The sequence below is a fragment of the Sinohyriopsis cumingii genome, chromosome 17 (assembly GCF_028554795.1).
Source record: "Sinohyriopsis cumingii isolate HCF-2022 chromosome 17, ASM2855479v2, whole genome shotgun sequence".
Classification (NCBI taxonomy): domain Eukaryota; kingdom Metazoa; phylum Mollusca; class Bivalvia; order Unionida; family Unionidae; genus Sinohyriopsis; species Sinohyriopsis cumingii.
In genome coordinates this window covers 104,728,070-104,745,139 of record NC_142977.1, presented here as the reverse complement: position 1 = coordinate 104,745,139, position 17,070 = coordinate 104,728,070, and the positions used below count along the sequence as shown (strand labels likewise).

Below are 17,070 nucleotides of genomic sequence, written 5' to 3'. Positions count from 1 at the left end.
TTTTAATATTACTGCAGGGAGGCTAGGAGGCTGTGCCCATATTACGTTGAGGTAAGTATTAATGAAGAAACATTTTACTCCAAAACTTGGGCTTCTTTTTCAAACATTTTACCCAAGCATAAACATTAGCTGAATAGTAGAGAAGTTACATCCCCTTACCATAGAGACGGTACAATCACTGGACTATTAATGTCTGTGAAGCAGTATAAAAGAGACCTAGAGTTAGCAACTCAGTATGCTCAGATACAGGCTTCCCGATTAAAATCCAGTGAAATCAAGTGACTGCATCATTGTGACCTGGAACAGTAGCCTCTTGTGCTGCTGCTAAAGGTCCCACTGTACCTAGATGACAGAGCCTGAGCTCAGATATAGTCCTTTCCCTCTGTCATTGGTAGAAATTAATAAGATCTCCCTCTTTCCACCATTTTGATTTACTTCAAAGCCCTTTTGGGATCCTGTAGATGTTTTTGAGGTGAAGGGTCCAATGAAGAAAAAAACCTCGAAAGCAAATAACTGATTCCTCATTACCTATCATTGGCAAAGAAGCAGGAGCCATCATATGTGAAATCGAACCATCATGATAAATGTGCAGATGTCTTGGCATGGCATGGCATATACCTTGCTGATTCTACCTGCTGTAGCTAGTACAACTAGGAAGCAAATTTTACAGTGCCTCAAGAGATTTATTTGGCTATATCAGAACCCATAGTAGATTCCGATTTGGAAACAGGGCCAAAACTGTTGGTCCAGACAAATAAAGTTTTCCAGAATGTTGGAGAGGTCTTTGTTTTGGCCAATATCATCCCCTCCATGACAAAAAAGTGTCTAAGATCATAGAATGCTGTCCTTTTAAAGTGATGTATGATAGCTACTTCTCTTTAAAAAACAAAGGAAAAAGTTAGCTATTGCTATGGGGGATTTTACCAGAAATGTGTTTCTGCTTACATGATTGGGAGAACATTCTCCATTTCCCTTCATGTGACTTCAGAGTGTTGGGCCTTATTGCCCTAGCAATTCTGTTCATTACTTCTGTGAATGTGTTAGGGTTAGCTTTATATGAGCCATGCATGCACAATTTTCCTGGGAATTTCTGCTGGGGATAAGAGGGATTGAATGGAATGTGTATGCATTTCTAGACCATTCCAGTTCATAGACAGAGAACACATTGTCAGGCTTTTGGATCTGGGCAGGAAAAACAAATGTTTCTAGCTCTGCATTCCACCAGAAGTAAATGTTTTATTTTGATTATTATTTCACTGTAATGAAGCAAAATGAAATGGCAGTAATGTTGTAAATCAGTACAAAGTGAAGTGAACTTCACTTTTTGAATCTGTTCAGGTGTAATGACTGACTCTGGTGATTACTTTGTCTGATCATCCCCTAGTATGGACCCTGTATTTGGATTCTCTAACATATGGACACTGTCCAAAAAAACAGCAATGTGAATAGACAGCTCTCCATTTTCATAGCCATGGATATGTATTCCTTCCATGATCAAGACAATTTTTTAGGACTATTTGTTTGTAGAGCTGATAATGGTAATGGACAAATACACACATTTTGTACTCTTGAACTGCTACAATTCAACACAAGGGCTAAGATTTATAACTGTGATAAGTCATTGGGCAAGGCACATTGCTCTGATTACCAAGGTATTAAGTAACCTAACTGTGTTGATAAAAGACCAAAAAACCAAACTGACTTTACTGACTTTTGTCTGTTTGATGGCTATGCAGCAAACATTTTTGTCCTTAAAATGAAAACTCATTTGACGTAAAACTGATGATGCCATATAATCAAAGTGCAGCTTAATTTCAGTAACAATTATCACAATGCGGCTTAAATTTATGTTAGATGCATAAACAGATACAATTTTATCGTATTAAAGACTTGTTATTATAAAAAGCTGTTGTTTTTTTTAATTACCAAGAACATAACAAAAACCTCAACTATTGCTACTATTCAAAAAAGCAACTTCTCTACAAACCAAGAACAAAATTACATAATTAATTTTGGCTTAATGGATGGATGGATAGATGGATAAACATACATAAATGTTACAAATGAAAAATTCCTAACAGCAAATGGTACTAGATCACCGGTCTAATATGTATATAATCTTGAATGTTGCTGGAATTTGGTACAGACAATGAAAAATCTGAATGTGAATGATAGATGGATGAACAGACAAATGGACCAAAACATTAAAAGTATAAACTAAAGAATTCTGCATATCGTAAAGCAAATCTACACCATTAGTCAAACAAATATACCAAAACTGTACAGAAAGATCTTAACATTTCTTAAGTTTTTCCCATAAACAAAAGTGTGAATAAAGGATGGATGCAGAGCCAAATGGACAAAAACATTAAAAAAGCTACTAGTGGTGGTGTATCTCAAGGACAAGGAGAACATGCATTGGGAAACCAAAGTTTGCAGACAATGGGCATTTTGTAGCCACGACTCCTCTAAATGATGAAGCAGAATGCTTGAAATATAACTAGTTAAAATTCTCATTAATATAAGTAACATGAAAATATATGAAGTGCTATAACTCTGTCCAAAATGAAGCAGATGACACAAAATCCATAAAAGGCACATCAAGGTCTATGAGACCCTTCTTGGAAGTAATATTCCTTGTGAAGATATTAAGGTAACAGTCAAGGGCCATAACTCTTTCCAAAATGGATAAAACCCATAAACAGCACACCTAGATATAGGAGATAATATTCATACCAAACTGCATAAAATATCTTTAAGATATGTCAGTTAGGCCCCCCTATTGTGTTTCTGTTTGGCCAACCGTCCCTGTTTTTTGCTTCCAAACCAGGCACATTTTCCCCCAAGGGTGAAAAAAAATTTCTTAAATTTTTTAATATACAAAATTCTCAAAAATGATTTGTCTATTTAACTGACCTGGTTTAGTCCAGTAGTTGAAGTGCTTAGTACATTATATATACTAATCATTATAATACATATAATGTATTTATTAAAAGAAATCCCTACCTTGCAATATTAAATATAAAATTAGTGCAACAGGAAACACATATATATTTTTTGGCCTTACAAGCCAGATCCCATGCCAAGATATGAAGTTAAAAAGGGCAATAACTCTATCCAAAATGGGGTCACAAAACAAAACCCATAAAAGACACATCTAGGGTTATGAGACAGTGTCCATACCAAAAATGAATCACTGTGTGTCTGTATGTGTGTCTGTGTGTGATTTGCATTTTTAATTTTTTTTTTTAGTCATATCGATATGATGTCTGCAGTGTGGCAGTTTATAGTGATTTCTAGCACTGAGGCATCATGCCGCAGACATGTAGCATGATGTTCCACCCAGGTACATTATCCTGACACCAGGCCAACCAGTCCTAAAACTAACCTCTTAATGTGGAGTGCATAGCGAGGCAGCTGTTAGTACCATTTATATAAGTCTTTGGTATGACTTAGCCGAGATTCGAACCTGCAACTTCCCGCATCCAAGGTGGACACTCTTATCACTTAGGTCACTGGAGCAGTCCAAATCAGAGTATGTTAAATGGTGACTGAGCTATGATGATTATAATGATTTGCTACAGTGGAGACTGAAAACTGATGATAAAAGGGCAATACCGTTCTCAAAATTAAACCAGAAAAGATGAAATTCTTAAAAGCCACATCTATGTGTAATAAGAAATTCCCATATCAAATGACATCTAAGGGAGTGTAGTATTTTGAAGGTCACAAGAGAGGGACTGATGGACAGAACGGATTATTATAGGGTTTCACATCTTGGTGTGTAGCCCTAGATATTAAAACAGCAGAAATATAACTAACAAAAAAGACTTGCGGGTGGTGGGTGGTGGTGGCAAACTATGCCGAATGGTAGCTGTTGGGAGACAACATTATTATAAGGTGTAGAAACACCTAATTTAAAAGAAGCATTTACTGATTTTTCTGACAATAAATGTACAAGGTATATGCATAATTAATCGTTGCTCAGTTGTTAAATAGTCAGCTTTGTTTCTTATCACTCCCCTTCAAAAAAACTGAAACTAATTTACTGGAACACACACATCTGTACAGTCATCAGTTTATTTACTGCCCACAGGCCTTTGAAACTCTATCACTATAGAAATCATAGGAAAAGAATATATCTGTATAGGATTTTGTTTCATTTCTTTCCGACATTTTTGTACTACAGTGATAGTTTCAAATGTATGTGGTTACCCTGTTCCTGGGAGTGGTGTCGATTTTGCTTTAAAAAATGTTAGCCCCTTCACAATCAGCTTTTTATAAAAGCAGAATTGCCACAATTATGGCCAGTATGAACAAAGCATCCGACTCATAACCTTTGAGGTATCTTGCCTCAAAGTGTTCTTGGGAAAGGCACTTACCATTAATTTCTGCAGCATTCTATAGCTAATAACATCTTGAAAGAGCCATTCAAAACCAACCAACCAATAAATGAACATAGCATTATAAACATTGAAGTTGTGAATAGCAAAGGGAAAAATCAGGGTACTAGTCTGTTACAGAGATATCTTGAATGGTTTGATTGTGATAATCTGGAAATGAAAATGTTTACAGACACACTGATGGCATATAGACAGACATACATACATAGCAGCAGAAAATACATAAAGAATGTTCTCTATAATTCACCTCTGGTAGGAGATGTCCTGCAGTTCTAGAATCTACAACCCACTGAAAGCTGACAATCCAACAGTGGTGTGCAATCCCTTGGAAAAACTTCAATGTGCGGTCACACAGACGATTGTTCTGCTTATCTGAAATCACATAACAGTATAAGCTAGAAAAGTTGTGTGGTAGAATATTAAGATTACTAGATTTCCATAATCTCTAATTGAAGTTTGACATAAATTTATTACATATAGAAAAAGTGTTATTCCTGGACTGTCAAATAAAGCAGGTTAGCTTTCCAATGAGGAAACTTCAGTGGGTTCTCCAGGCTTAGCCTGTGCAAACTTTTTCAAATCAAAATTTCAAAGGATGCAGGTAAACATCAGCAACCTGTCATAAAAGGCACATAAAAGTAGCCATTTATATATTTGGCAATCTTGTGCTCTGTGAATATTAATAAAGTCTACAGAATCTGAAATGTCATGAAATTATCAACTTTTAAAGAGAAGTCATGTATTTTGTTAAATTTTCTTTCCAAACAACATTCACAGTACATTGTAAATAACAATATTCTATGAACTTTAAATCAATAAAAATGTCACTAATGTTTACTGGTGACAACACTTTAATAAATAAATACCAATTAAATGAGTTTTGTCAAGTGAAACTCATATTTTAGTTCTATGTTTTATTTCTGCTTCAATGTAATCGTCACAAATGTGTTTTGATCTCTGACTTGCAGAAGTATTTGTTATATTCTTACACTCAATATGCTTTGTATTATCAAAAAAATTATTTCTTTTGTATCAAATAAAAGGGGTCGAATAAAAGAAAAGTTAAAAGGCATGCAAATCCAACCTGCTTAAAGCAAGCTTAGTGACCTAGTCTTGGATCAGGTCAACTCATTTCAATTGATCAATCGAATACTGTTATAAAAATTATTATGTAAGTATTATAATTAGGCTACCTTAAATTGGTGAATAAATTAAATTTGTTCCACGGATATGGTTCATTATGAAAAAGCTAGTTTCAGAGTTTCTTCAGTGATGGGAAGTTTCACTTGCAATAAAATTACAGCATCAATATTTTACTAACAGAACAATATTAAAACAAAAAAATAGTGTTGACATTAATCAATCATTTCCCAAATAGATGTCCCTAGAATCTTGTTTTGCTGTGCATCAAAAATAACAAAAAGCAGGGATGTAATACGCAATGTTTTCATGCACACATGATGGCTATTCAAACCTTTTGGAAAATATTACTAACAATCTTTCAGGTAAAGGTCATTTATACAAAAAGCAAACAACTTGATTGGAAAAAAATATTTTATTGACCATTATTCCCAACACTATTATACAACAAGTATTCAGCCATTAAAAAACACCGTTAGCCAACCACCAACCCAATTTTTTTCAATGTACAACAGGGATAAGGGAGAACAAGTGCATGAAAATAAAATTGTCTCAGCCCGTCTCACTTTTTCATGCTGAATACTTTTCACAGATGGAGGTAGTGACTGATGGTCTGAAATAAATTAACTACTACAAATTTAGAGATCACAAGAAATGAGTGAGTCGAAATTAATGAAGACTTTCCCACAGTATCTAATGCCAATACTGGGACTAATTGTTCTGCTTATCAAATGCATGTATGAGTGTGTGTTTTTAGATTTTGAATGTAGCTTGAACAGTTTAGGTCATATCACTACGATGTCTGCAGTGTGGCAGTTTATAGTGATGTCCAGCACTGTGGCATCATGCAACATACATGCAGCATCATGCCCCACCCAGTCACATTATCCTGAACGAGTCCAACCAGTCCTAACACTAACCTCTTAATGCTGAGCACTAAGCAAGGCAGTTGCTGGTATCATTTTTAGAAGTCTTTGGTATTACTCAGCTGGGGTTCAAACCCATGACCTCCCACATCCAAAGCAGACACTCTAACCACTTAGGCCATCAAAGCGGTCTAATGAGGGTGCTCACCAGTTATCATGTACTTTTGAGAGAGTGACATATGTAAGGTGAAGTTGTTTGCATTTAAAACATGCACAGTGGAGAGAATGTTGGCATACCTCTATGCTACTTTAATGTAATGTGGCTGACATTTCTTTGGATTTTGTACTTATGAAAATTGTACATGATCTAAGCACACTGGTAATTAAAATAACTGCTCCCTTGTGCTAACAAAATCAGCCTGAATTAGTCTAAAGTACACTATCTTTAGCACCTATTAAAATAAAGAAAATGAATTTTGCCCAACTAGACAATACCTGCTTCTGAAAGTGCAATGAATGAATTACCAAATATATCAAATGTGAAAAAAAAGTTATTGGCTCTTTTTTTTAACAATTAACTTATGAAGTCCAGGAAGTGAAAATGACCAAGTGGGGCTAGCAGTTTTTTGAAAGGTGCACATCTGGAGTAAGTCCAAGCTGTATAATCTATAACCCATATTACAATCATCAATCATACACCAAAATAAAGGGAATTAAAGGTTCTTTGAACAAACCCGAAGATATACAGGGGGTCTTTTTTAAATAGTATAACCAGTGAGGATACCTGGTGAAATTCTTTTTTTTTAAAATTCTAACCCTATGCAAAATATGAAACTGTAGAACGCTACCAATACTGAGATGTGACCTTGACCTTATTGCTAGGCTCTAATGTGGTATGTGACAAAACTTGTATAATTTATGCACAAGGACATCAACTTTCATCCTTTAATTTCAATTGATTTGAAGCTAAAGTGCTGAAGGGACTGTGATGAAAATATAAATTAAGCTCTGACTTTGACCTTGAAGAGATGGGGCCCAAAGTTATACAAGACATATCTTCCAGTAATGATGTACAAGTAGACAGTGTTTTATCCCTTAATCCCAAAGCTTTAAAGTTACAGACTGGAAAGAAAAGTCAGATACAAACAAAACATTGAGTCAAAAACTTGACTGTAAAAAGATGGGACCCCTAATTTGGTCCATGACACACCTTATAATGATGACATATAATTATACCTAGTTTCATTCATCAATCTAAAAAAGTTAGAGTTGAGGGGAATGTGTGATGGAAGATGTAAATTTCTTAGCCATGACTGACCTTGAAGACAGGACACACACACAAAACACACACACACACACACAGAGTGTATATCACACCTTCTAGTTATGATGGATCACAAGCTTCATTCCTTAATCTCAAATGGCTTTAAAGTTATAGAGTGGAAGGGAAAGAGTGATGAGTAATATAAATATACTGAGCCATTGCCTTGACCTTAAAGACAAGACCTCCAATGTTGCACGAGACGTACGTTCTTGTTATGATGTACAAACATACATACCAAGTTTCATCCTTTAATCCCAAATAACTTTAAAGTAATACTGCAGAAGAAGGTGTGATAGTCTGACAGATGGATGGAAGTGCGGATCCTATGTCCTCCATTTTTCTTCAGACAAACAAAATAGAATAACACTAACCTGACCTGACAATAACATGTGACACACTAGGGTTGAATGTGTTGTAAAACTTGCAATCATTCAGACTTGCCAGCTTACGAACTTCTTGCTGCAAAAATTAAAAACATTTCAAATTCAAGAACTGAAAACAAATATTAACTGACAAACAGATCAGTACACAGTCACAGGTAATATCTTATTGCAATAAGTGCAAGATTTTAGACTCATGTTTCCATATCACAGGTTGATATGTTTCCACAGCACAGGCTGACATGTTTCCACAGCGCCAAGCAAATGACAACATGACAGCTGAAATTCTTTGGTCCTAATGTTATCAAAAAAGTCTACTGAAAAAAGTTCTTTTGTAAAAAAAAAAATTGATAATTCACTCTTTGAAAATCCACTAATTAATGGAATAGCATAAAATAAAGTTACAGGTAAAAACTAGTGAGTAATTATGTAATCAGAATACACTTCTGTGTCGCAGCTGTAAAGTTCACCATTGCACAATACCAATACTAGAAGATGGGCACTAGGAGGCAAAATGACAAGGAATGCTTGAATGCCTTCATGTTTGGTTGGTTGGTTGGTTGGTTTCTTTTGGTATTTTCAACTCATATTTGGCCATATCTTGCCAAGGAAGTGAGAACTTACCTGAAGGCACACCTAACCTGCAATAGCACAGGTAGTTCATCTGGGCGTCTCTATTTTTTATCGCTAACCCTAGCACTTTTTTACCCCACATAATTAAAACCCCTACCTACCTACCCTAAATATAAAACTAGTGCAATAGGAAGCACATTATTGTTGCCTCAGTACAAGCACATCTAATGAAAGGATATGATGTTCATTGACAATGGCAGCTACTTTCAAAAATGGACTAGACAAGACAAAATCCATAAAAGACAAATGACATCTTTAGGTTTATGATGATGTCAAATTGCATTAGAACATGCTGAACAAGTCCTGAGCTATGCAGATGACAAACAATGTTCCACATAAATGTATCAATCAAGAGCCACATCAGTCCAAAAATGGTGCTGACAAAACAAAACCCATCAAAGGCACATCTCGATCTAAGAGACACTGCTCTTATCAAGTTCCATTAGAATATTTATTGAGATATGCTACTTTGCAGGAAACAATCCAGGTTTCATGCAAAGAAAAATATTTGCTTGACAAGCGGCATAACTCAAAAACGGAGAAGACAAGACTAGACCATGTTAATTCTATGAGGTGATTTTCAAACTAAGCTGCACCAGAATATGATGAAATGTTCTTGAGGTGTGCCAGGCACAAGCAATAAGGCAATGTTCATGTTCATAAAATATGATCATTGATTCTTCAACTATGCCAGTTATAAGCAAAATACCATTCTCATCAAGGGCCACAACTCTACCCAACATGGAGCTGACAAGACAAAACCCATAAAAGAGCTATGCCATGATCTACACATCAAATTGCATAAGAATATGTTATATGGTTTCCGAGTAATAATCTGCTATTCGAGATTTAAGATTCAAGTTTATGCAAAAGTGGAAATACACAAAAATAACATTAAACAGCAACATGTGCATATATTTGGCAATTTATCTACCAAATGGCATCCAATTATGTGCAAAGGATGCAAAGCTTTGGTGGAAACAAAAAGTGTAAAAAGATGGACACAGGGATGAACTTAGTTTATAAATTAAGCAGAAATTGCTTCAAATAAACATGAATACAAAGAATAAAAATAATTATGCATGAGCAATACTTTTCCAGTTGGTATCTCTCTGTCTCCATCTTTCTCTTAGATGCTTCAACATCGCGCATGTCACTTAACATATTCCATTTGTTCTGTTATACTGCAAATTTGTGATTACGATTTTCAATCTCACATTTGTTGAAGATAATACTGCACTTATAAAATGTCTATACACACAATATTATCAAAAGAATTCTCCAGCAAGTTAGGGAACTGATCTCACACTCTCTCTCAGTCTCATAAATTAGCCTTAAAAGCATTTCCTTTACAGTTTTGCTACTTGTTTGGGTTTTAATTCACTGGATCAACAAACACAGGTACATAAACTGCTGACCAATATTATTAAAATACAAAAGCTTAACATTAATGTAACATTAGTGTCTTTTTTCATACAGTGGTTTTTATTTCATTATATTACTGATGTATCAGACACATATATGCTGCCTCTGACCACACAATATAATTACAGATGCTTCTTAACACATTAACCCCTGGTGACAAGTTTACGTTGCAGGAGGTAATAGCCTACTGCTGAGCTCTGCAGCGTCAAGTTCATGCATGATGGACTAAAGTGGGTGGTATGATAGAAAGGCAGACAGATGTAGTCTACAATGATACCAAATAATCTGGAAGTTCTAGTTGCACTATAAAATACAGAGGGAAAAACCTCGTTTTTTGGACCCGATATTTTCCCACCTTTCGCCCGTGGCCAGAATCCAATTTTGTATCCAGATTTGAGACTTTTTGGTCTCAGATCTAAGGCAGACTTGTATGAACTGCAAACAGACAGATGAACCTTTGCAAAAGGTAGGATAAGATGGGCATTTGGAATAAAGAGTGGTCTCAATACAAAAATAATGGGTCCGTTAAGCAAAAAAAACAACAAAAATAACTCCAATTTTTACCCTTCTGCTCATGCGCGAGCTAAATAGCCACAACTAGGCATTATGTTATTGGAAAATCACCTGGAAGTTGATTTATTAGGATTTATTCAGAAATAGCTTTCAAAATGTGTTTCCTACTCAAATTTCAGGCGAAAAAACGACAAAAACCTCCTGGGGTTAATGTGTTAATATGTTTCTGATAACACACAAAATTTAAGGCAAACTGAAGGCAATACATCACAAATTCTGAATGGTTCAAAATGAAGAAATATCAACAAAAATATTTTCTTTCATTTTCCTCATGAAATTATGAGGGTCAATGGACTAATTAGGTCTCAAAATGACCATAATTTTCATAAGGATACAATCCACAAGCATAGCAGCTTTGGTGTAATTACCAATTATGATACTTCTTAAACTGGATAATGGACACCTGTATAACAGACACCTCAATGACAAACCTGTATAACAGATACCTGAATAATCTATATAGTGGCAGTTAAACGATAACTAATTTCACAAAATGGCATTAAGTCTCACTTTAATAATCTCACAAGCGTGAATTTTTAATCAAGCCTATTCTGCTATGTCACATTTTGTTTTAAAATAAAATTCCATTTCGTAATATTCAAATTTACAAGGGTATAACTTCTTGCTCACAACAGTTCATTAACACTGAAGAAATTTTGAAACTTTCAAGCAGAAGTTTAACATTACTGCCTTTAAAGTGCTACCTAGATCTTGCTATTAGCATAAATACATAATTCAACAAACCTTACATTTTCAAGAAGTTTAACATTTGCTAACAAAAACTCTAACAATATTGTAATATGAAGAAGAAAAAAAATGTTAAGAAATATTGATGGATCTTACAGCCTGTCCAACACTAAGCCCAGAGGCCACAAAACCTCTAACACAAGGCCTAGATGCTGTCTTTTGTGGGATGTTGGAGGAAATTTGCACAATGTCATTTAACGGAGGCCTCTTTTTTGGTGACTTCTGTGATGTAATGTTCCTCTTTTCCTGCTTTACCATTCTACCCTTTTCATCAGGACTTTGGCATTCATCTTCAACTGAAATTATAGGTCCTGATTGTTAAAAAATACATTTTCAATACTGCATTAGAGGTAAGTAAGTAGCAGGCATTATTTCTAAGTTAAGTACATTCTGTAGTATTGGGTGTGCTCACCAGTCATTATGTACTTTTGAGAGAGTGACGTATGTAAGGTGAAGTTGTTTGCATTTAAAAAACATGCACAGTGGAGAAAATGTTGGCATACCTCAATGCTACTTTAATGTAATGTGGCTGACATTTCTTTGGATATTGTACTTTTGGAAATTGCACATGATCTAAGCACACTGCTAACTAAAATGACTGTTCCCTTGTGCTAAAAAATCAGCATGAATTAGTCTAAAGTACACTATCCGTAGCAGTTATTAAAATAGGAAAACGAATTTTGCCAGACTAGACAATACCAGCTTCTGAAAGTGCAATAATTAATTACTAAATACATAAAATGTAAAAAAAAAAAGTTACTGGCTCTTTTTTTATACAATTTACCTCTGAAGTTCAGGAAGTGAAAATGATCAAGTGGAGCAGAACTTTTTTGGAAAGTACACATCTGGAGTAAGGCCAAGCTGTATACTCTATAACCCATATTACAACCGTCAATCATACACCAAAATAAAGGGAATTAAAGGTTCTTTGAATTATACCAAAGATATACAGGTCTTTTTTAAACAGCCAGCATAACCAGTAAGAAAAGCCAGGGAAATTCTTTTCTTTAAAATTCTAACCCTATGCAAAATACGAAACTGTAGAATGCCACCATTAGCATTGTACACTTTACTTCAGGATGAAAAACCCAGAATGTACTGGTCAAATCCATTACATTTTGAAAGGGCATTGCTACTTTACACAATCGAGCCATTTTAATTCAAATATACTGGATACTGGATTTCAGTTTGGCACCATCTTTGCTCAGAACCAACTACATACCATGATATCATAAATTTCTTTGGTAAAAACCCCATATCGATATGATCATACACTAGCAGACCTGCCAACTCTGACGAGTCAGTCTTAGTAAGGCAGCTGATTTATTTCCTTTAGATTAACCAGTTTTCAGTAAGGTGTAACAAAATATCAATAACTACTACTGTAAAGCTGGAAAACGTAACTGAAAGTTCAACACATTGACGATAAACATTATGCAAAACTGAAATGTTTGTAAAGTAAGTGTAGACTTTATTTACCACTAGTACAGTTGCACAAACTCTAGTTCCAGACCCTATGCAGCTCAATGGCTTGTTGCTAGCTCTCAACATGACATAATTCTTGGAAATTCTTTTCCATTTCACATGACAACGGCAATCATATCTCCCGCCATGAGACATACTCAAATTGGCACGTGATGTCTAATAAACGTAACTGTGTCCTTTCCAGCTTTTATTCACATGAATCTGAATACTCGTTTTTATTCTTCTGTGTTGATTATTAACACTTTTCTAGAAGCTTATTTTCCCTTTTGTCTTAAACATGCATCGCTTCCTGGATGCCATTTTAAAAATTCTGTAATTAACAGTTTGATCATGCAGACACTTCGCATGAACAAATAGGTGCAGTTTAAAGTGTCTGGGGTGCTGCTGTAAAGCTAGTCTGGTTCCCTGAATAATTTCACTAATTCTAAGATGAAACCCGGATCCAAATAAAACACAGATGAACCAATTATCCGGATTTTTTGGCAATGATAATTTTCCATAGTATGCCATAAGTCTGTATTTTAAGGGTAATTTTCTTAAGACTTATGGCAAAATCGTAAGAGTTGGCAGGTCTGCACTAGGAGTTATTTTAACAAGATTTTCAAAATTGCCCCCAAACTGGTCTCATTGAGGTCAGATTGGCACAACTTTCATTATGGGCAAACTAGACATAGTACGACATTGTCGGCTGAAAACCCCATGTCAATATGACTTTCCATTCAAGATGAGTAGCCATAAGATTTCAAGATGGCTGCAGTGGTGGCCATATTATATTTCAGAGTGGAACCATTTGCATTTAGGACAAATCAGGCATCATGTAAAGTCTTTTGTTAAAAAACTCCATGTTGATATGACCATCCATCTAGAAGGAATAGCAATAGCCAGATTTTCAAGATGCCTGCTGCAGTGTGTCAATCATATTGAAGTAGGGCTTGGCCGCATTGGAACCAAACAGATATCACAAGTTTTCAAGAAGGATACCATGACAGACATAATGGATGTCAGAGCAGCATCATAATAACTCTTTCAATCCACATTTATAAATGACCATCCATTCTTCTGGAGTAGTGATAACAAAATTTTCAAGATGTTCGTTAATGCAGCCATAGTGGATGTCCAAGTGGAACCATTTTCATTTCATATCTACTAGACAACCAAAAAAAATCTTCTTGTGAAAACCCTTTGTTGATAAGCTTTTCTGTTCAGGAGGAGTCAAGATAATAAAGTTTTCAAGGGGGATGCCATAGTGGCCATACTGAAGTTAAATTAGCATCATTTTCATATGATATGACCATACATTGTGGAGGAGTACTAATAACAAGTTGTCCAAGTGACACCATTTTCATTTCAGACAACCATAGAATCAACATGCATGTAAAATTTCACGGCAACGCTACAAGTAGTTTAGAAGTAGCTGTAACAATACTGTGCTAACAGACATAAGGACAATGGAAAAATGGGCCATCCCATACACTTTTCTGGCCTATGACCAGTGGAGATAAATACTGAATGAAGGTGCTCCATCCCCAGGTCTGCATCTGTGTGTGTGTGTTGTAGATGGCCCCAGTGTTCATTACAAGAAACTTACTGGAACGACAACTGCATAAAGAAAAACAAAATCAATTAATGTGCGACATACATGCAATGCACAATCATTGCTTCATGCTTTTGGGACAGTAATTCCGTATGTCAATCATGTAAATGTTCACAAGTTTCTATTTCCATCAGTAACCGAAGTTTTTATTCAGTTTTCAAATACCAACTATTTCAAAATGTCTCCTGCATCATATTTGAGCCATGGACAAATGTCTCAAGTTCTTAATGAAAGATTTTATTCTTTTCTTGGTGCTAGTTGCACCATTTTCATCTCAGTGTTGTTGCTGGAATGAACATCATCACTATGCATAAAAGTTGGTATCAAACATAATCAGTTAGTTTCAACACTTTTGACCATTTAGTTAATCCATACCTGCCATCTGCTCCCTGATCTCACTAAATAAGTTTTCCACATGCTGCATTATGTCTGGAATGGGGGTTTTGGACCTGTCTTGCCCTCCAGGAGAGGGAAGTGACTCTGGAGTGAGAGGGAGAGGGCTCAGGAACAAATCATCACTATCCTCTCCAGAGTCTTCAGTCTCAATATGACTATCCTTGTCAATCTCAGGTGGCTCTGCCATTTGCTTCTGCAGACATAGGCTCTGAGAGTCGGCAATCAATTCCACATTGACTATGTCAGTGTCTGAAAAGAAGAGTCAGCAATTAGGCCCATATCCACAGTCCTTCTCTGAAAACAAGAGTCCAGAATCAAGTCCACATCAACTATATCCCTGTCTAAAAATAAGAGTCAGTAATCAAATCCACATCTACTACGTCATTGTCTGAAAACAAGAGTCAGTAATCAAGTCCACATCCACTATGTCATTGTCTAAAAACAAAAGTCAGTAATCAAGTCCACATCCATTGTCCTTCTCTGAAAACAAAAGTCAGCAATCAAGTCCACATCCACTATGTCACTGTCTAAAAACAAAAGTCACTAATCAAACAAGAGTCAATAATAAAGTCCACACCCACTATGTGATTGTCTGAAAATATCTGTTCATGACAGTGTAGCAACCCCAGTCAAAATTATTTGCAATTTAATGATCGATTCTTATAGAGCTCATTCAGACCTTTTCAGAACAGGTTCAATTTTTGAAATATGGTGATTAGTTCATAAGTTATGACTATTTGAATATTGGCAAAAATTGGCTTTTAAGTGAATTTTTGCCTTATTTAAAGGCATGTTAATATTTTAAGTCGCAGATGCAAAACATTTAATAAAATAAGTATTTCCATCATAACTTTTGATCTAAAAAAGATATCTCCATGACATTTGGCAGTCTTACTGCATTTTTCCTGCAGAATTCAAATATTTACAATAAATTAAATTATGTCCACTAGATTTCAGTGCAGGGAAGAAAATAAGGAGTTAAAATCTTTATTTTTCTTCTACCAGACAATTCAGATAATGGACAACATATTTCTTAACAAGTCATTTAATTCAGAAGGAAATATTGGCATACATTGTAAACAGTTCATCAAATTTTCTATGATCTGAGAATGCCCACTGACGTCCAGAATTGAGACATTCTGGAAGCATTCCAGTCACTATGACAAATTCAGGCTTAACAGCTTTTGGTATTGCATAGTGAGATCACCCTTAAGCTTTGGATACTGCATGTTTAGATCACCACCAAGCTTTTCGTATTTCATGTTGAGATCGCCCACCAGCTTTGGGTACTGTACCATGTGATCACCCTTAAGCTCTTTGTAAATTAGATTTGTACAAACCAGGATGTATCCACATACCAAGTAAAAGTACTGTATCCAACTATACTTGAGAAACTGACCACATACAAAACCTGAACATGGGTTATCTAGGGTATGGCTCAGTGCATGTACAGATATGCACAGAGATGCCAATGTGATGATATATTGTGCCTTGATACCTAAAAGCCACATAAAAATATGCCAGTCAAAAAAAATCAAAAGCTCCTTAAAATGTTTCATCTCTATCCTGAATGTACATATACTGGGAGAAAATTACAACAGAGATGCATTCATTGCAGGAAATGCATAACCACTGTAAGAAATGAAAATTACATCTTTTGACATTTGAATTTTACACCCACAAGAATGCGCAACAATGTCAAATTCAAATGTGTAACATTTAAAAAATAATTCAAACGTTTTCAGCTCAATTACTGGTTTGCAACATTCCTGTCATGCAAGGTAAGACTTCTAGAGGCAACGCCTGAAATTTTTTATAATCATGGTAAGAAAATATTTTTTGTTTCACAATAGATAAGATTAGTTTAAACAATATTTTATCATGAAAACACCAATATATAATTCAAAATAATACTAAAAACTGGGGTATTCAGTACAAATGCACAATATGCATAAGGAGTTTAAACAATGTGCATACAGAGTTTACACACTATGTATAGAGAGGCTGCAGAGCTCATACATTATATGCACAGAATTTACACAATGTGCATAGGGAGTTTACACAATGTGCATGCAGAGTTTACACATTATGCATAGAGTTTACA

At 35.3% G+C, this 17,070-nt stretch overlaps 1 protein-coding gene across 1 annotated transcript in view; it reads right to left on the bottom strand.

Annotated features, from left to right (window-relative positions):
• The window catches only part of LOC149779600 (uncharacterized), a 92,272-nt gene that overhangs the window by 15,211 nt on the left and 59,991 nt on the right, over positions 1–17,070 (bottom strand). Inside the window, exons 16-19 of the mRNA XM_089938446.1 lie at positions 14,946–15,215; positions 11,588–11,787; positions 8,105–8,192; positions 4,651–4,775 (exon numbers count right to left, since the gene is read on the bottom strand). Of these exons, the coding sequence (XP_089794572.1) occupies positions 4,651–4,775; positions 8,105–8,192; positions 11,588–11,787; positions 14,946–15,215 (683 nt within the window). The remainder of the gene's footprint in view (positions 1–4,650; positions 4,776–8,104; positions 8,193–11,587; positions 11,788–14,945; positions 15,216–17,070) is intronic.